Consider the following 19,576-nt stretch of genomic DNA (forward strand, 5'->3'; position numbering starts at 1 on the left):
GGCCACTAGATGGCACACCGTGTTTGGCTCCAACCTGCTATTTATATTAATAATGTTCATACACAAGCACACAGTGAAGGCACAATTCATCTTCCACTTCCAACATTCTAAAGTTTGGTTGAACAGATCGTTGAGTATGGGCATATTTTAATGAAACAAAAATGTTGGCAATGAAAAGCAAAACAGCCTCAAAAATCGTCAAATACGAATTTTGTCTCAAGTACACAAGTTTTTTTTCCCCCACAAACGTACAGGACTTAGTTCAAGGAGAGAACATGTAAAGGTGATTCCTCAGTAAGACGCATAATGGCTCCTAGACGGCACCACTTTGGCTGCAACCAAATTATATTGAACCTTTTGATTTTTCTTCCTTTAAACTTGGTGATATCTAGTGCCCTTTACCGAGACACTTGATCATAAGCTAGTTTGGAACATTTCATGTTGAAAAAAAAAACCCAAATGTTCTGGTTGGCATTTTATGTTCTTATCGGAGTTTATTTTTGGACAGACTAGAAGTGCATCTAAAACCCAAGTCTGATCTTGAGCTTAAATTCACTGGTAGAATTACTTTTCTCAGTGTTCTGCAATGTTGCAGAATGTCAAAAATGCAAATACAAACCTCCCTACTACCACCTATTCAACCCAATGTTTACATTGAAGCTTTGTAACCCTTTACATTACTGAAACTCCCTTTACTTTGAATGTGCTTCACAGATCCTCCTCTGCAGCCATGTTATAGTAACCTGATCTTTCATCCACCTCTCCCTTGTGTCACCACAACTACAAGTATAACCAATTTAAAAATGTACTCACACTACCAGAAAACACAACTACCCTATCATTCAAGAAACTAGCCTAATTTTTTCCCTTATCTTGAAAAATGAATGTGCAATTTGAAGACAGGCATTTTTTTAATACTGAATAATTATAAAACAGAAGACAAAGACATGTTTTAACATTTTTATTGAACAGTCCATCTCTTCTGAAAACCTGCAAGACAAACAAAGTCATCAGTTTATGCAACAAGACCACGTTCACTACACGAGGAGGGCAACAGATGTGGTTTCAGTCAACTTTGGCTTATTTTCAAAGAGTACTCATCATAGTCGATAAGACGGGGAAAGAATATCGCATCATCAACCACACCTGAAGCCTCCAGTCACCTTATCAACTCACCATTTCTTCAATTCATTCTTTTGATCTGATCCACAAGCGTATCTTCTTCATGCCGCCATGTGGTGAGGACAGCTTGAAGGGCCACACCATGTATATAGGACTTCATCCATGAGATTCACAGATGATCCCACCTTTACCTGGAAGTAAATACTTGAATTAATTCCAATTTAACTAAAGTAAAAAATAAATTACTGAGAAATCAAGTTTTATCTTTTACAATGTTTGTGGTTTCAGATACAACTGGCTAAAGTTACGATTTCAATCACCATAGTCGTTAAGACGGGGAAAAAAGTGAACATCATTAACCACTTTGAGTCTAAACACCTTGCATTAGCATGAATAAGATACTGAAGTATTTTTTACCAAGAGCCTTCTCCACCAGGGCGTTCTCAGTCAGGGCGATGCTTCTTGATTCTGCAATGTCCACGTTTGTAGATGAGCTCACGCACAGACTTCAGGTTGGGGTATCTGGGAAGGGCAGAGTAATGATTTTAATCTTGGCTGCTCAACTTATAAAACATGAGGATTCAGAAATTATAGTTGCAAAGTGGTTTCAGACAAAACTGGCAATGTTACAGTCAATAGTCACCATGGTCGATAAGACGGGGAAAAAAGTTTACCATCATTAAACACTTTCCAGAGCATTAACACTTGACCATATATTACACTTTCAAAGATCAGTCTTACCCCCAAGCAATGTAAGGCTCTGCGATTCTCAGCATGTTGAGCTTGACGAAGACTCCGTTGAAGATCCGACAAAGACTTTGCGGACCTTGGGAGGAACACCGTTGATACTAGGAGGAAGAAAGAAACCATCAGCATGTTCTTCGTCCACAGGATTATTCTCAACTCTGCTCATGTGTGTGGATTCAGACACCATTGGCTTATTTAAGACATTTGTATCAGCATAGTCGATAAGTCGGGGAAAGAATGTTCATCATTAACCACACAAGGTTTAGTCTGTTATAGTCAGAATGTAAATGTTTTATTTGAATATTAAAACATCTTCATCGATAGTCTATATTAATGAACACATTTTTTAAACCCACCTTTCATAGTGATCATATTTTTTTCTCAAGAGTCCGGTTTCAAGGCGACGTTGGTTTTTCGCCTTATGAGAAGCCTCTCAGGAACCGGCGGAACTTTCCTGAAAAATATAAATGTTCATTAAGTACTGAGACTTTTTCGATCGCAAACATTTAATTTCACTTTAACTAATGGTTAACACACATAGTTAGCAAGCACGTGACGTTGCCCTGACGCTCCTTACACACGTTTTTTAATAAATACATAATTGTAACTATTAATGTACAACTGCAGTAAAGTTCATTTGTGGCATTTACCATTAAAACACAAACAATCTCAGGAAAAAACAGCCATGTTGGTCAATGCTAACATGCTAGAGGTCAAAGATCACACTTTATAACGAGTATGCTCTACGAAACAATGCCACACATATAAACACCTACATATACAAGTATGTTATTGCACAACATCTGCCTTTTTAAAGGCTGGTGTTGAATTTGTCGTGCGATGAACACTCACTCTGCGTCCGCCATCGTGTCTGTTTCGAGTCAGAGGGAAAGAGTGAAGAGGAAGCTTTCACTGCGCACGTGCGATATAAATACGCGAGTTGTAGAGCTGGCCTTGTACGCGCCTGTATAGAAATAAATAATAATAAATAAAAAAAACCGTAAGTAATGTTAACTTGTAAAGCATCTTTCTAGACCAGGGTCACAAATCGCTTTAACAATCAGAAACGATACACAGTTAAAATATATACTTTAAAAGGCCAAGACACGACAAGACAAACACAGGAATCCCAGAAAACCAGAGAAAAGCCTGTACAAAAAGAAAGTCTTAAGATGTTTCTTGAAGGAGTCAGTAGATCATCAAACACAGAGGTAGAAGAAGATCGTTCCAAAGCTTAGGAGCAACAGCCTGGAAGGATTTCTCTCCTCTGGTCCGGAAGTGTGTTCAGGAACCATCAGTAGATTCTGATCCACAGACCTCAGAGCCCGAGCTGGGGTGTAAGGCTGGATAAGATCATTGATGTAAGGTCTGAACATGAATAGTTCTGAAAGTAAGAACCGGAATTTAAAAATAAAAGAAACTGGCAGCCAATGCAGTTTTGAGGATCGGAGAATTGTGAGTTCTTCTACCAGAGCGGGTTGCTGCAGAGCTGAAAAATGATTATATGGTTCATTTCAGATCCGTATGTTTATTTAATTTTGTAATTACTCTGATTTAAAGGGTTCTTATACTTGGGATAATATTTTCAGTATGTACTTCTTCTCAAGTATTACAAATAGAATGGAGGTAGTATTTGACTCCTCACTGTTTTGGTTACAATAAAGTTTGACCACTTACAGAGAAACGAATGGTCCATGCTTTAAAAAAAACAACATAAAATCATTATACATGCATTTAAAAATATAATTCACTTTATTTCATGAAGTGAAATGTTATTTGATCCCATACTTTCACCATTAATCTGTATAAATACATCTGTCTCAAACTGTTACTTCTACAGGTAAGTCTCAGACTCATTAATTTAATGACCACCCTTTCCATCATGGACAAGACCAAAGAACTGTTTAAGGACATCAGGGACAAGAACATACACCTTTGCAAGAAGCTGGATGAGAAGAAAACAACTGTTGGTGATATTGTTCGAAAAAAGGGAGAAACACAACTTCACTGCACTGAGGGAAAGATGGAATCTACCGTAAAATCCTGGGTGACAAACCCCCTTCTTAAAGTGGAGTAGAGGGTCTCTGGACCTCATTTCTATAAATAATCTGTAAACTGGACTGAAGCTTTGAGTTGTTGAGCGACATCCTGGAATCCTGGAGGATTTGAAGTTGTTCTGCAAAGAGTGGAGGTCCAAGAGCTCATGAGAGGCATGTAAACATGTTTATCGTTTAAAGTAACATCTAACCTCTTTTTTTCATTCTCTTAGAATGTCACTGTTATAAAAAAGGATGTCATTAATAATACAGATTTAAGAGCTCAACTATTTAAGTATCAGATTGTAAAGACAGTCCATTTGTAAGTTATTTGAGACTGAATTTAGCATCCTTGTCTCCATCGACAATGGGTTCCTACATCCATTTTTCATCAACATAAAAACATAAACTAAAGAAAGTACGTAAGCAATAGTGATTTGTAAAGTGCCTTTCTAGACAAGGCTCATACAAAAATAACAAAATTTGTATTTTGTTAGGTGTATTTCAAAAGTATAAATATGAACAGGGTTCTCTCATTTTTAATCTTAAAAAAAATAATAATCTTCTTTGATCAGTTAAACATTGTTTATTCCAGCCTCTAGTTGGATTCTTGTGGCAAGTTGTTTGATTATAAATAAAAATTGGTGGATTTTAGTGGTAAATTGTTCAAATAAACTCAATAAATGTTTGATTGTAGTTTTAAATTCTACTATTGTAGTCTAAGCTGTAAACTAAACAGAAATTGTTTATAAACAAATGTATAACCTTTACATATTAACTGTAAACATTCTTTTTACATCGGACAAGGTGAGACTGAAGTCAACAATACAAATAAATATCAATGAACACAAACTTAATGCATAGCTGCCTGAATACTTTCGGCACAGCCTGCACTTCATGACCAGCAGGTGGCGCCAGAACTTTGCTTTACAAAGCGCTAGGTTCACTCGTGGCAAAGTTATTTGAATCCGCATTCCAACGAAGACTATTTAAAAAAATGTAATTTCATTCATTCGGTTTATTGCAAGAGTGCAAGTTTATTGTAAGAACCTCGACATGTTCGACTACAGATAAATATCGTATCGATCACATTCCATTTTATCAATTTAATTTTAGGTCCCGTTCGATCATTTAAGATCAGTCTACTACACATTAAACTCACTTTTTTTTATGAATCGTTTGCATCTCGTCGGATCTCGGGGATGGATCCACACTGTCACGGACACGCCCACCTCTGCTGCATACCGTTGCACAACCGCCGCGCGCGTGTTAAATAATAAGAAGATAAAACGTCTTTGCACTTTGAACAGGTGGAACAGAACAGTTTTTTTTATTATATGTGGCGAACACAACAGAAAGGTGTGATTTTATGAATGTGACGATACAACATGTAAAGAGAAATAAATTAAATTTAAAAAAAAAGCGATCAGGTGAAGTCCAGGGAATAAAAATAAATAATTAAAATCTTATTGATTAACTTCCCGCATTGCGTCCACAGAACACGGTCAGTGTCGTCTCGTGAATGTCACCGTGTTCCTTTATTTATTTAAGATGTTGAAAGACTTCATGATCAGAGAAAAAAAAAAAAGAAAAAAAAGGGGGGGTAGGTGGGGTGTCATGCACACATGATAGATGGAATCTCCCGGGTGAGCCCACATCCATCCTGACGGGCGCTCCAGTGCGATTGGACCCGGCGTGGATGGGTGGACTGAATAAATAGCGAGCGAGAAGCGGCTCAGGATGACATGAAGAGCAGCAGAGGAAGTGGGAGGACGATCTGAGGCACGAAAACTTCCAACTCTCAACTTCTGCTGCTGCTTTTTTTTTTTTCTTCTTCCATCTCCTCCTCCTCCTTCTTTCCGCGTCTTTTCTTTTTAAAAAAAAAAACAACTCAAGATGGTGATCATCATCGCGGAGTTCTTCGTGGTGATCCTGAAGGTCCTCTGGGCGTTCGTGACCGCCGGGGCGAAGTGGGTCGTGCGGCCCAAGGAGAAGAGCGTGGCCGGACAGGTGTGCGTGATCACCGGCGCCGGCAGCGGCCTCGGCCGGCTCTTCGCCAAGGAGTTCGCCCGGAGAAGAGCCATCCTGGTGCTGTGGGACATAAACAGCCAGAGCAACGAGGAGACCGCAGAGATGGTCCGGCAGATCTACCACGAGACGGACTCACCGATCAGCAAAGACGGTAAAAAATATTCATCTACTTATTTAACTGAAAAACGTTTTTTTTTTATTTTCCATTAAATCCATCCTCTGATCTGATCCCTCCAGGTCCATTAGGAGGTGTGGAGGAGGTCCCTCCTTTCCAGCCACAGGTCTACACCTTTGTGTGTGATGTGGGCAAGAGGGAGAGTGTGTATTCCACGGCGGAGAAGGTTCGGAGAGAGGTGGGCGAGGTGGACATACTGATCAACAATGCCGGCGTCGTCTCCGGCCATCACCTCCTGGAGTGTCCGGACGAGCTCATTGAACGCACCATGGTGGTCAACTGCCACGCGCACTTCTGGGTGAGTGGACCAAGCATCCCGGCATTATTTATGACCTTAAATGGCCTGTTGAGTTTTTGTTTTGTTTTTAAAAAAAAGTGTTTTCTGTTGCACTCATGTTGGGAAATCAAATTGATCAATTTTAAGGGTTTTCCTGCAATGTCTTCCCTAAAATAATCCACATTCATACATAATTCCTAATAAAAACAAACTTATCTTCTGTTTTACAATCACTAACTCTGGGTTTTAGTGAATAAAAACAAGTCTAGCAGTGAGTAATAAATCATAAATATCTTGATCACATTGGTGTCTTTTAGTGAAAAATCCCTAATGTTGTTGTAAAGATGAATCTATGCTCAAAACTTCTATTTAAATAATGAACAAAACTGTGCCTCCCTGAGTGTGTTTGGCGCCACTTTAAAAGCTGAACTTACACTTTCCAACTGAAATGTTTAACTTTTAATTCAGTGTTCTACCTCTGTGTTTATCCTAAAGAGTAAAAAAAAAGACTATTTGGGAAAATAAATCTAGTGGAAAAGAAAGCCAAGAATTTTAACACCCTAAGGAGATCTCCCCTCCAAAAAAAAAAAGAGAAAAATATTTTGTTAAATAATTGTAACTTTAAGTAAGCATGATAAATTCAGCTTGTTGGTTGTTTTATTTGTGTGTGACTTGTATATAAAATGGCTAACTCTTGCACATATCATTTTTAAATCTGTTATTGTATGATTTTAAAGTTTCTGAATTATTTTATTGCGAGAATAGAGTACATAAACATTTTAAAATAATGAACACCCTCCTTAAAATTGCAAACGTGTCGTGTTGGTGTGACTAGAAAGGGACACTTTCTTCGTCTTTATGAAGTAATTCTACTTTCATACCATTTGGATAAAGTCTATAAATAGCTACACATGAGCCTCTAAGTAGTTGTGGGTAAAATTGAAGAGGAGTTGTGACCATATATAGTTGCGTAAAGATGTTCTGGCTCATCCCGCCAGTCAAGGGTCCTTCATATCGTTTTTGTCTGCTTGGCCTCTTGGCAGCTTCACCTGCGACGATCTGCTCAGTGTTTTCGAGCTTTTTTTTTTCTCGTCAAGTCTGTGCAATTGGGCTCCGCATGAGTTCTGTGCGTGAGTTGGAATCGCTCCCATGTCAGCGCGCCACTTTTTTTTTTTTTTTTCCTCCTTTTTTATTTGGCAGTGGCTGTTCTTGTTGTGTGTTGCTCTGGCCGAGCGTCTCAGGTCTCGTCAGCCCGGACCTGCTGGAGTTAAGTGTTTGCTCTTGATGAGCCCGATCTGTGGTCTGCAAATGCATGGCGAGGCGTGTTTCAGAAGCCATTACAAAATCCAGTTAGGAGAAGGAGCTGGTGGGGCTCTTGGGATTCGCACGAAAACCCACTCTTTTCCTATCTGGCTGATCCTTAAATATCCGCTCAGCAGAATCGATTTCGAGCACAAATTGGTTTTCTGCAAGGCTTGTGTGCGTCTTCAGGTCTTTTCCTTGGTAACGTGAAATCAAGCTCCGTTTGTTTCCTTCTCCAAGGATCCTGTAATTTAGTAATTGGACATTGTAATAGTCAATCAGCTCAGACTCCGACGGACGTCTCATGGTTTCCTAGGATTAAGCATCAGGACGGGAGGTGGATTTAAAGATTCTGTAATGGCTGTCTGTGTTTGTCTTCTCCAGTATTCTGCGGCGGGCGTGCTTTCTTAAGGGGTGGGCCGGTGGTAGGGGGGGCGGGGGGGCTTAAGATGAAAGGAGGGCTTAATGAATGCTGACTGTTAGATTGAGAGGATGTGGTTCATTAGAGACACAAGCTGTGTGGACCTGTCCGCTCTCCTTTTCTTACAGAAGCTTCAGCGCCGGCCAAAGCTGATGTCACTCTTCTTGGTCGTCTCTGAACCAAGTCTTGGTTGGAAGCTTCCAGTTCAATACATCTCACTGATGTTGCAGTCAAGTTGACGCTCTGAAGGTGCATCAAGTAGAATAGCAAAGATTGGGTCACGTGACTTCTTATGAGATACCATGACAGACATCTTGTTACGATGCAGTTTTCTTACCAATATATGAAGGCTATAGGCAACGGTACCAGTTTCAAAGGTATCACCACATGTCCCTTCTTTAGTCATAATGGTGTCGACCTCTGTGGAAGAAAAGTAGCACAATGATCAGGTGCGTTGTGCGCTAGCTAGGTTAAAACCAAATTCTATTTTGACGCTAATCGACTATTTTTATAAGAAGTACCCCGCTTTCCTCTTACACTCCAAAAACACAAGTGGGTTCATTGATAAATTGACCTGTTCAAGTTTCTCCCTGCCTTCGGCCCCAGTTAGCTGGGAGAGGTACAGTTAGGACCTAGTTGTGATTGAGTTGAAAAAAAAATGAATGTTCTTTAAAACAAATGAATCCTTTTCATTTCAGCCAAATTTTAAAAACATAAAATATGTCCAATGTGGAGCAAATAGTTGAGTGGCATTGAACATGTTCAACATCGGGGGAAAATGAATGTATCTCACACAAAAACTCAAGAACAGAAACATTAAAGACTGATAATTGTATAGAAGAATCTAAAACCAGGGAAAAAAACATTAGAAAACATTGAAGTTATGAGTTTGAATTAAAACAATGACAGTGGTCTGTAGAACACATTATTTAGTTAGAAATGTAACATCAAATGCACACACATCTGGTAAGAATGGTGCTTTGGATCCATTGGTAAATGTTGGATTCATAGACCATCGTCACCTTGTCTTCCTCATGCAGTTTAATTTCAAAGAGAAGAGTGTTCAGGTTGTGTATCGTTGAGGCGGCAGGTTCTTCACTCGGATTGTTCGCTGGGAACGAGACCGGAACTGACATGCGATGGAAAATGATAGTCATGCTTTTGGTGGTGTCGCTGCCAGGAGGGCTGCAGACCCCACACTTCCATCCTCCTTCCTCAGGCCCCACAAGTCCTCCTCAGTGCAGCTGCTCCACCGTCGTGCAGGCCAACTCCGTTCCACCGCACACGGACACACACATGGATGCACGGCTGTGATTCAGGTTTATGAGGCAGGGGACCGTCGCTTTTAATTTGCCTGATGCCTCTTTAACTAGTCCGGCTGGAGACGTCTTGAGCGGTGACTGGAAATCGCCTTCAGTCTAAACCGGGGGGGATCGTCGACTCTTATTCGGAAGTCAATTAGACGAGTTCTTGCTAGCGTCGTGGCGGGAAAAGAGCAGAGGGGAAGAAGGCAGTGCCGGTCCGTCCACACAGCGTAATGGTAAGCTGCTACTGACCCACTTTATTTGACAATTGGTTTCTTGTCTGTGGATCAGCTTGACAAGATGCCAGTCGACAGGAGCCAAGTTGCGCAGGCTGCATTCCTGCTGTATCCACAGAAAGGAGGCAGCCAGGCAGAAGGGTCCTACTTGACTGGTTTTATACCGGCCCCTCCTCGGGCCCGCTGCACCTGTACTTGAGGCGGATCCTCCCGTGTCACCCTAGAAGAGAGTATCAGTTGATGATGGTCTTCAATGTCCTGAACTTGTCGGGGGGGGGGGGGGAACCTTTGATCCTCTGGTTAAAAAAAAAAGTTGTTGCTAGTTTACTTTTGTCCTCAACAGACATTTCTGTACAATTTAAAAACTTCTATTGTAGGTTTTATATTTGGTGGAAAAACTGGAGGCTGGTATGAAAATGAGTCTTGCATCAGAGGTTAACTTTTGCCACTGTGGTTGCCATGACAGCGAAACACACAGGACACAAGATATTTCCCATGAATGGATGTCTTATGGAGGGAGTCGGCTCTTAAATGGTGTTTTTAAAAAAAATCTATTTCATGTCATGGCCGGATGTCGGATAAGTTAACAAACATGTTTTATTGATGGAAGTTGTGTATTGTTTGAAGGAGAAGGAATATAGTTGAGATCAACTGGGCCTCAAGGATTGAAAATACAATGTCCTACGTTCTGTTTAGAGAACATACATTTTGTTTATCTTTAGGTTTTGGCCATGTTTGTGATTGAGTTCCACACCCCTGATCTATATGATGAAGCGCCAGTGTGACATGTAATGTTCCGGAAACATCCAGCGTGTAGTCTTGTGATCTTCACTCCATCACAACATGACCGGTCTTAAAACCCCCCCCCCCCCACTAAATCCAACCCACTGGAATTCCTGCTGCAGCATCTGACGAGTTCTTTGTGGAGTCCCTCTCTCGGCTCTTCCTCCCGTTCCCTGATTCATTCTCCAGTCCAGGGGGAAGTTTGTCTAATTAAACGGCCATCTGGTGCCGCGCAAAGGCCAATATTTTGTTCATATTCCTGATGGTCAGGCGCTTGCACTAATGCAGCCTGACACCACAGGTGCAGGAGGCTTTGTGTGGCTTAAACGCTCCTCAAATTAGGAGCTGGTCGCGGGCAGAGCGGCTCGGCGAAGGCCAAGGAGGCCTCGGCGATGTCAGCGGGTCATTTAGCGGAACAAGGGAGCGTCAAGAACCAATTACAACGGCTCTGATGTAAGACACGAGCCTCTGGTTTGCCTTCACACATTTCGTGTCGGACGGGTCAAGAGGGGTCGCACCCACGTGGAGAAACCGCCATGAGAATCAGGGCATCCGCCGAGGGGAGACGGTTCTGAATCTGGGGCTCGACCGATCCTCGTGCCAGGTGAAATGGTCTTCTCTGACGGCTGCTGTGGGAGTTTTTGAAACTTTCTTTTTTGTTTTAAAATGCCTTATTCGACTTCTTTTCCATCCTGGCTCATTGAGTGCTTCTCGTTCCACTACTCCCTTTTCCTCTGAAGACCTTGTTGATAGACTCATGTTCCCGTATACACCGGGCCAGACTTGTGGAGGCTGAGGGTGATTTGAAAGTCGACTTTCTGCTAAATGATGGGGGGAAAACATAATATTCAAGATTATCTGCTTAAATATGATGTAGAATCAATTTAGAGCCAGAATACAGCAACACAAACATAAAAATAATATTTTGGGCTGAAAAAAAACGTAACCAATTCTAAGGATTTCTGGGGGTTTTCTTGTTTGTTGAAGTCTCGGGCCAAGATCAAGATGGAAGGAATTTGATACTCCCCAGTTTGGTAAATATAAAAAAAATAGTTTGGCCTGCGATAAAGACAGATAAAAGATGTTGCCCTCTGTGTTATTAAGTTGACACCCCTGGTCTTTACCCATCATAACTAGTCTCCTGGGTAACTAAAAAGTTTCACACGCGACCGCGAAGTAGGACATCTTACTGAGCAATTTTTAATTGGAGAAGTTGATATATTTTGACCTGTGAAAACACCCTCTCAATATACATTTTTTAACCACAGTACCCGAGGAAAAAGAGATTTATTTAGCTTCATTGTAGTCCAACATGGGAGTTAAAAGGCTGTTTAAAGCAGTTTGAAAATGGACTTATAAGTTCTCAAGTTCTGTCTCACAGTTGCTTATCGTCTCTGTCAGACTCTGATAAATGTTCCCAGATACTAAATCTGTCCAGGATCTCTGAGGGTAGGTCTACATTTTTAATGAGCTTCTCCTCCCCTGGCCCGGCGGTTTCATGACTCGTACTACCTGGTACCGAGCGTGCACGGCGGCGCCGCTCCAGCTCATATCTCTACGGAGAGTGAATCGCAGCCCGAGCCGTTGCTTTATTACGACCGTCTGAAACCGTCAAAGCCGAACGAGAAACTTTCCACGGCCCCAGATCCAGAGGTACCAACTTGATTTCCCGACGAAAACCCCGGTGCTATGGGAATGTAGATTTGTTTGCACAGCACTTTTGATGAAAGCAAAAGGAGCAGGCGGCTTTCATTGTTCCTCCCCGCGGCGGCATCGCTCCCAACAAAAGGCCTGCTGGTTGTTTGTCGACCTCCCAGTGGGAGAGTGATTGGTCAGTTCCTGTCACATGTCACACCTGCTGATTTGCTCCCGCTGCTCTCTGTAGATGACACATGTGAGAAAAAGATCAAGTTAATTAAGGCTGGGGCCAGAGTTTCAGGTCAAAATCCCCGTTCTTTTGTGCCTTTTACTTGCACAACACCCAACTAGAAATGTCTTTAAGAACCTCAAGTATACATGAAAACGTTAAACTAGTGTCAGAGGAATTAAATAAACACAACAACAAACACGAAGCTGGTCTTTACTTCATGCCCTTGAATGCATCATTAAATAAAAATTAAAACCATAGAGTTGGGCTTACTTTAAATCTGTAGAATAAACTCTTGGAAAAAGTACAAGCTTATTCAAAAATAAAGTCTAGAGATTTTCTTTTCTTGATGTTCGTCCAAATCACGAGAGAATTTCATGCAGATGTGAGATAAGATGTGTTTTTATCATCAGTAATTTTTGATTTTCTTTGCTTGTTGTACTTCAACAGATTTATCCGCATATGTACTAGATGTGCTTTTCTTAAGCACGATTTATTTTTACAGATTTCAATGATCAATTCACTTGTCTGCCAAAACACAAGAATGAAAAACAATGAAAAAACAAAAAAGTTTAAGGACTCGAGTGAATGAGTGTTTTGGGTACATTTCTCAAGCGTTAGTAAACCAGTAACAAGAGTTTAAAACAGGGTCAAGGTGATGCAAAGGCCCAAAAAGAAATGTGTTTGAGGTATCCCTTGTGTTATCTCGGGGTCACGGTGACGCGAAGGCTCGGAAACTTCATCTTGAGCCAGAGACGACACAATGGATACCTCAAACACATTTGTTTTCGGGCCTTCGGGTCACCTTGACCCTGAGATAACACAGGGGTTAAAATGTCATGAAATTAAATGGTTTATAGTCAATATTTAATAATTTTACTAAGTGGATTTCTTTGTGAATTTTGAAATAATTTGTTATGACATTAATTATCAAGTGAAGATTTTTAAAGTCCAGCATTAATGTGTAAATTCTTAAAACAAAAAGATTCGAAAGCGGATGATGTTGGTATTAAACCGGTAACAAGAGATTACAACTCATCCTGGGAAAAGGCAGAAGATCTTTAAAATGGATCGACACCTCATCCAGTCTTGCTACTAGAGCTAGTTTGTTTCAAGATAACATGAAATAAGATGTAGAATTAAAAAGTGGAAATTATTAACCTCATGTTCAGGTCATTCTATTTGAATTCATCAACTTGTAACTTGGACTTAAAAGACGTAACAAACACAAATATGGTGCTGCAGTCTAGATGACTATAAATCTTAAAATGAAGCCAATGGGGGATAAAAAAAAAAAAATCTCTTTAATCTCCCGACTGATCTCTGACGGGACGTTGAGTTGTATTGTCGGAGGCGCTGAGTGAACAGAGGCCAGCTGTTGGTGTTTTCACCAGCTCTTCAGTTACGTGCACCAGATCCGTGTGGGAAAAGCGTCTACCTGCGAACCAGCACTCCTGCGCTCTCCTTTCACCCGCTCCTCCATGTTACAGTCGCAGACGTCTTCCTGCTTATGGATTCTCGATCGGACACTTCTGTCACCATGGAGAGCGGGTCGAGGAGGGGAAGGGGGTGTTTGGTGGGGATCAAAGGGGTTTGGCTCGACTAACCTTCCTCTCGTTTAAAAAAAAAAATTCTTGTGTTTTTCCCCCGCAGACCACCAAGGCGTTTCTCCCAAAGATGCTGGAGCTGAATCACGGCCACATTGTGACAGTTGCCAGCTCTCTGGGTTTATTCAGCACAGCTGGTGTGGAGGTTAGTATCACACACACACACTCGCACACACACTCATTCCCACCATCCAAAAACCAGTCCTTCACTCTGCCAGTTAGCGCTCGGAGCCAGGGGAGGTGAGGCCCCGTCCACTGGTTCTCTCTGCACCCATTAAACGAAGGGACACAGATGAGCGTCGGGGAGTCTCTTATAGAATCCTCTCTTTGCGCCAGTAGGGGTTGGGGGGGGGGTAGTGTTGCAGGCCCTACTGGGCTTGGGCCCCGGGGCCAGAATAAGCTGACAGCTCCCTCAGGGACAGAGACATCTTCATCACGGCTTTGTTTGGCTCCCGCATTCAGTTCTCAGCAGATTTCCACGCTTGGATTTTTGGATTCTCCCCCTAAAGCCCCCCCACTCGCCTTTCTACCCGCCCCCCCCCACCCCCGGAGCTGTTGTGTTATTTTAACGCATATTATAATATTTATGGGCCCATTTATCTCCTGGAACACAGAGGGGGAGTCAATGGAGAAGGTTTTGTTTTGATTTTTTTTTTTCCAGAACACAGTTTCTTGGTTCGTCCCTTTTTGATGGCGGCGATGGCGGTGTCACGTTCTCTCTTCGGGGAGCGCTTCGCCATTTCCCCCCCCCCCCCCGCTTTTGTTTTTTACCGAGCCGCGTGCTTGTCGTACAAGTGTCCCTTTCACAATGACCGGGTCCCCACTTCAAAGTGTTCCAGGCTTGCGGGTGCGACCCATGAAGGAACCCGAGTCTCTTATCTCTTAATGCGGGCGGCTGTCGGTTTGCAAAAGATGGCCTCGGCGGTCGAGACCACATCAGAAAAACGGTTCCGAGCACGGATCTGATGCAGCGCGTAAGAATGCTAATGAAACCGTAGATGACTTTGTGAGGGTTTTTTTTTTTTTTTTTTCCCGGTGGTGTCATTAACAGCAAGGAGAGTGCAGGGTGCCCGCGGGGCAGGTCTGATGATGTGGTCTGGGTTTTTACAGAGAACCTGTTCTCCCTCTCTCTCTCTCTCAGGATTACTGTGCCAGCAAGTTCGGAGCTATCGGCTTCCACGAGTCCCTGAGCCACGAGCTGAAGGCCTCGGAGAAGGACGGCATCAACATGACCCTGGTGTGTCCGTACCTGGTGGACACGGGGATGTTCAAAGGCTGCAGGATAAGGTTCGTGTCGCTCATAAAGGCTCCTTTTTTTTCTTTTTTTTTTGTTGCACCTGGTAACGGTTTTTGTCATCTGTAATTTTCACCGCATTAAAATGGCCACGCAAACACAATTTGATCTTCAAAGAAGGGGTTTGTGTTGTTTTGCGGAGACGTTGCGGTCGCTTGTGTGCCATTAGTCAGCGCAGGCCCTGGAACAAAGACCGCCACTTTCCCAGGAGGAGTCCTCGGACAGGTGCGCCGGGGCTCCGACTTTGCCACGAAAAAGAAGTCCCTACTTTGTCTGATGTTTGCGATTTCCGCGGCTGGAATGTCATTGTTGCCGGCGCTCCGGAGGGAATTAATCATTGTGTGTTGACAACTCCCTGAAATCGCTCTCAATCAAACACGTTTAATAAAACCACGGCAGGAACAATGGGATCCGCCGTCGACAGGTGTGTGTAAAAACCCAGAGACTTAAACAAACTCCACCTGATTTTAAATGACTTTGAATTTAAGTTTGAAATCAACAAATGATCTTTAACCTCGGATCATATTTCCTCCCCTTAAATCAAAGTGCCCCCCCCCCACCCCTTACCTTTGTAGTTTGGCTGCACTGAGAATTAAATTCACTAAGAAATAATGACAAAACTATTAGTTGCAGTTATATATAAGTCACATTTTGATGAATATGTTGAATCCTTTTATGGGAGAAAAAGACATATTTAAAAAAACACCTTTTCCAAATGATCTTAACACTTTTCTCAGGGTCAATGTGACCCAAAGGCCTGAAAACAAATGTGGTTGAGGTATCCCTTGTTATCTCAGGGTCAACGTGACCGGAAGGCCTGAAAAGAAATGTGGTTGAGGTATCCCTTGTGTTATCTCAGGGTCAAGGTGACCTGAAGGCCTGAAAATAAATGTGGTTGAGGTATCCCTTGTGTTATCTAAAGGATCAACGTGACCCAAAGGTCTTAAAACACATGTGGTTGAGGTATCCCTTAATATCTCAGAGTCAACGTGACCGGAAGGCCTGAAAAAAAATGTGGTTCGGGTATCCCTTGTGTTATCTCAGGGTCAAGGTGACCCGAAGGCCTGAAAATAAATATGGTTTAGGTATTCCTTGTGTTATCTCAGGGTGAAGGTGACCCAAAGGCTTGAAAACTTCACCTTGACCCAGAGACAACACAAAGGATACCACAAACACATTTTTGAGACATCGGGTCACCTTGACCCTGTGATAAAACAAGGGTTAAAATATGTTGACATTAAATAGTTGAAGGTCAATATTGAATTGTTTTATTTTATTTAGGAAAACTTCTCTGTGTATGTTGATGTAATCTGTGAGATTTTAAAAGTCTGCCATTAATCTGTAAATTCTCAAAACAAAAAGATTTGGATTTAAGGAAAACCAAAGAACGGAAAGCGAGTGTGTCATCTGTTAGGCGATGTTATGACACAAACCATATTTTATGCTCAAATAATTTAAACAGATTTTTCCGCTTGGACTTCCTGTTAAAGTCGAGCCCATTACAGGTCATTCAATGTGGAAACATCCCTGCCTTGCATCATCTCAAACCAAACCGCTTTTCACGTAGAAACAGAGCTCAGATTAAAAGACAGTCGGGCAAGTCTCACCAACGTCAAGCTATTTTCAACCGTATCTTTGTAACAAGCTGTTGGGATTGATCTTGCATCGTATCGACGCGTCCTAACCTCATGATCTTCTTCTTCTCAGGAAGGAGATCGAGCCGTTCCTGCCTCCACTGAAGCCCGAGTTCTGCGTCAAACAGTCCATGAGGGCGATCCTCACCGACCAGCCCATGATCTGCACGCCGCGCATCGTCTACATGGTCAACTTCATGAAAAGGTGAAGCTCCTTGCAAGTCTGTTTAAACCCATGACCTCTCGCTAACACACGCGTGTGTGTGCGCGTCCTCTCCTCAGCATCCTCCCCTTCGAGGCCATCGTCTGCATGTATCGGTTCCTGGGCGCCGACAAGTGCATGTACCCCTTCCTGGCCCAGAGGAAGGAGGCCATGAACAACAACGAGGCCAAGAACGGGATCTAGGACGGCGCCGGTGGAACCAGGAACCTAGGGCACATAAACCTGCCAGGAATCAACCACTGAGGCTGGAGCGGGAGGAAGGACGGCGGAGCAGACGGAGGGAAGGAAGGACTGACTCTAGACTGGTTGCATCGAAGAAGTGCAACGGTTTTACCATATTGTTCCTCTGGGACAAAGAAAGCTGTGTACTACACAAAGGATTCTATTTTGACTTTTTTGTCGTCTTTTTGTTGTTGTTACCAACGTCTATATACTGTGTCACTAGTTTTTAAAAATCATACAGAAGAGATATTCCAGTAACTATTTACGTCATGTAGTCACCAGCCTTATCTAGTGTCCTCGTGGAAGTATACAGTATGTTACTGTACAGGCAGTAAAACACCTTCTTTTTGTATTTTCTTGTAGACATGCACTGTAATTGTAAAGATTGTTCTCCACACGCACCGACACTCAACTTGTACATTCGACCCCCCCAGCCCCCCAAAATGTGGAGCTTGTCCCGGTGACCACTTCAGACAAGCTTCGACTCCCCCAATGCTCAACAACAAGAAGAAAAAAAAAAACAACCTGAGATTGTTTGTCCAGAGAGAAACTAAAGAAGAAGAAGAAGAATGTAAAAGAAAGAATTTTAATATTTGTCTCGTAGCGGTTCGTCGACTCGGTGAAATCGCGGGTCCGTCCCGACGCTGATGTCGTCTTGTGAAACTGTGTTTAAATGTAAAACTGTTGTGACCCAAACAAACAAAAAAAAAAATCTATTTTTATTTTTAGCAACATTCCAGCAGGCGTCATTCCGCCGGTCGCAGCGATGAGCCGAAGTTCTCTACCTCTACTTTATTTTTGACAGTAAATCTCCATTATCTTTTCTTTTTTGTAATGTTTTGAACACTTGCTCCGTCACTGAGCGACTATGGTTCCGATGTTTAGTGTCTCTGCCTAACTTAAATTAATAAAGTGATTTAGATTATTACATGGAGTCTCGTGTTTTGTCCGCCGCGGAATTGACTTTGATCTCGTGAATTTCGACATCTGTTCCGCTTTATTAAATCATCTTCCATGTCCCGACGTTTATTAACGTCTATCAAAGGTTTCAGTTGAAAACAAAGCTTGTTTTTGTTGGTTTGGATTTGATTTTTCCGATTATTGTGACTTGTTTTTGACAGAATTCATTATATTTCTATCCTCTGACGCACGTTCCGAGGCCGAGGAGAAATTTTAGATTCCAATCCCAGTGTGAGCTCTTGTTGCTACTTGCTGATCTTTTAGGAGTCACTGTGGGTAAAAGTTGTGATAAATAACATGGATTTGATTGCACTAAAAGAATATAGATCCACAATAGTTTTTTATTTAAATTGAATATTTGATTTAGGTTTGTATTTGTGTCTAATGGTTGTGATCCAGTGTTGGCTCACGATCTACTGGTGCAATTTCCACTTATTTTAACTTCTTTGAACCTGGTTCCAGATCAGTTGTGTCAAACTTGATCACTCAAGGGGCAGAAAATATATCAAAGTTTTAGGGAAAAAAAAGGATTTTTAGCCAACATTCTGACTGGCTAACTAAAGGATCTGGCGACAGATCACGCGTTCTAAATAATTAGAGACACATTCTTGTCATTTTGAGATCAATTCATTTTAATTCTTTTAACATTAAAATGTCCTGATTCTGTCGCTTTGCTATTTATTTGGAGATGAACAGGATTTAAGGTTTTAATCTAAAGAAAGTTGTAAGGATACAGTGTTTTTAAGGTTATTTTGACCTCAGAGTGATGCGGCTAGAAAGTTAGCATTCGGCTAAAATCACCTTTTATTTTTTTACCTACTTTAACAGTTAACACGTTATTCAAAGTTACAGGATGCCTAAGAATCTGGAGTTAAGATTAATTTTCTATTTAAAATGGGCAAATAAATCATCGAGTTAAGTGGGAAGTTGCCTGTTTGAGACCTCGGCTCCTGCACCGACACGATAAAAATGGAAGTCGAGTTGTTGTTTTGACTATTTGACAGAGAAAGTCATGAGAAACCAGCGAAAAAAGCTCACACCACAAAAGCAAAAAGATCAACTCTCAAAACCCTTCTCACTGTTGATTGACATGTTACGAGGGTCATGTGACACAGTGAAAGTTGACATCACAATATGTGATCTGCCATGATGTCATCAGCTGTACTGGAGGAAATCTGAGCTGAATTTATCTTACATAACCACACGTGAGTTGAGTGTAGCTGTTAGAAGACGTTAATGCTGAATATGATCCACCCTGTAATGATGTTTTTTGTAAAAAACAACATGTTTTTACTTTATTTTGGAAAACAATTGTGATAAACTGGTACTTCTTTT

At 41.8% G+C, this 19,576-nt stretch overlaps 1 protein-coding gene, 1 long non-coding RNA gene and 4 other non-coding genes across 6 annotated transcripts; 1 reads left to right on the forward strand and 5 right to left on the reverse strand.

Moving 5' to 3' along the window:
- Positions 1–946: 946 nt before the first annotated feature.
- LOC148081917 (uncharacterized) lies at positions 947–2,766 on the reverse strand. Its single transcript, XR_015710894.1, has 6 exons — positions 2,722–2,766; positions 2,226–2,323; positions 1,864–1,970; positions 1,540–1,644; positions 1,177–1,313; positions 947–990 (listed from the first exon to the last, which is right to left on the reverse strand). It is a non-coding gene; the product is annotated as an uncharacterized LOC148081917 (long non-coding RNA).
- On the reverse strand, positions 1,057–1,147 carry LOC148081918 (small nucleolar SNORD12/SNORD106). The gene has a single exon (XR_015711287.1). It is a non-coding gene; the product is annotated as a small nucleolar SNORD12/SNORD106 (small nucleolar RNA).
- Positions 1,401–1,485, reverse strand: LOC148081919 (small nucleolar SNORD12/SNORD106). The gene has a single exon (XR_015711283.1). It is a non-coding gene; the product is annotated as a small nucleolar SNORD12/SNORD106 (small nucleolar RNA).
- Positions 1,721–1,812, reverse strand: LOC148081920 (small nucleolar SNORD12/SNORD106). The gene has a single exon (XR_015711281.1). It is a non-coding gene; the product is annotated as a small nucleolar SNORD12/SNORD106 (small nucleolar RNA).
- On the reverse strand, positions 2,037–2,127 carry LOC148081921 (small nucleolar SNORD12/SNORD106). The gene has a single exon (XR_015711286.1). It is a non-coding gene; the product is annotated as a small nucleolar SNORD12/SNORD106 (small nucleolar RNA).
- Positions 2,767–5,679: 2,913 nt separating the features above from the next.
- On the forward strand, positions 5,680–18,209 carry LOC148081922 (retinol dehydrogenase 10-A). The gene is made up of 6 exons (XM_087788983.1): positions 5,680–6,087; positions 6,174–6,409; positions 13,955–14,053; positions 15,050–15,195; positions 16,910–17,041; positions 17,119–18,209. Exons 1-6 carry the CDS (start codon positions 5,802–5,804, stop codon positions 17,240–17,242), a joined length of 1,023 nt encoding a protein of 340 aa, XP_087645109.1. The 5' UTR covers positions 5,680–5,801; the 3' UTR covers positions 17,243–18,209.
- The last annotated feature ends 1,367 nt before the right edge of the window (positions 18,210–19,576 follow it).

The sequence above is a fragment of the Callionymus lyra genome, chromosome 4 (assembly GCF_982586985.1).
Source record: "Callionymus lyra chromosome 4, fCalLyr1.hap1.1, whole genome shotgun sequence".
Classification (NCBI taxonomy): Eukaryota; Metazoa; Chordata; class Actinopteri; order Syngnathiformes; family Callionymidae; genus Callionymus; species Callionymus lyra.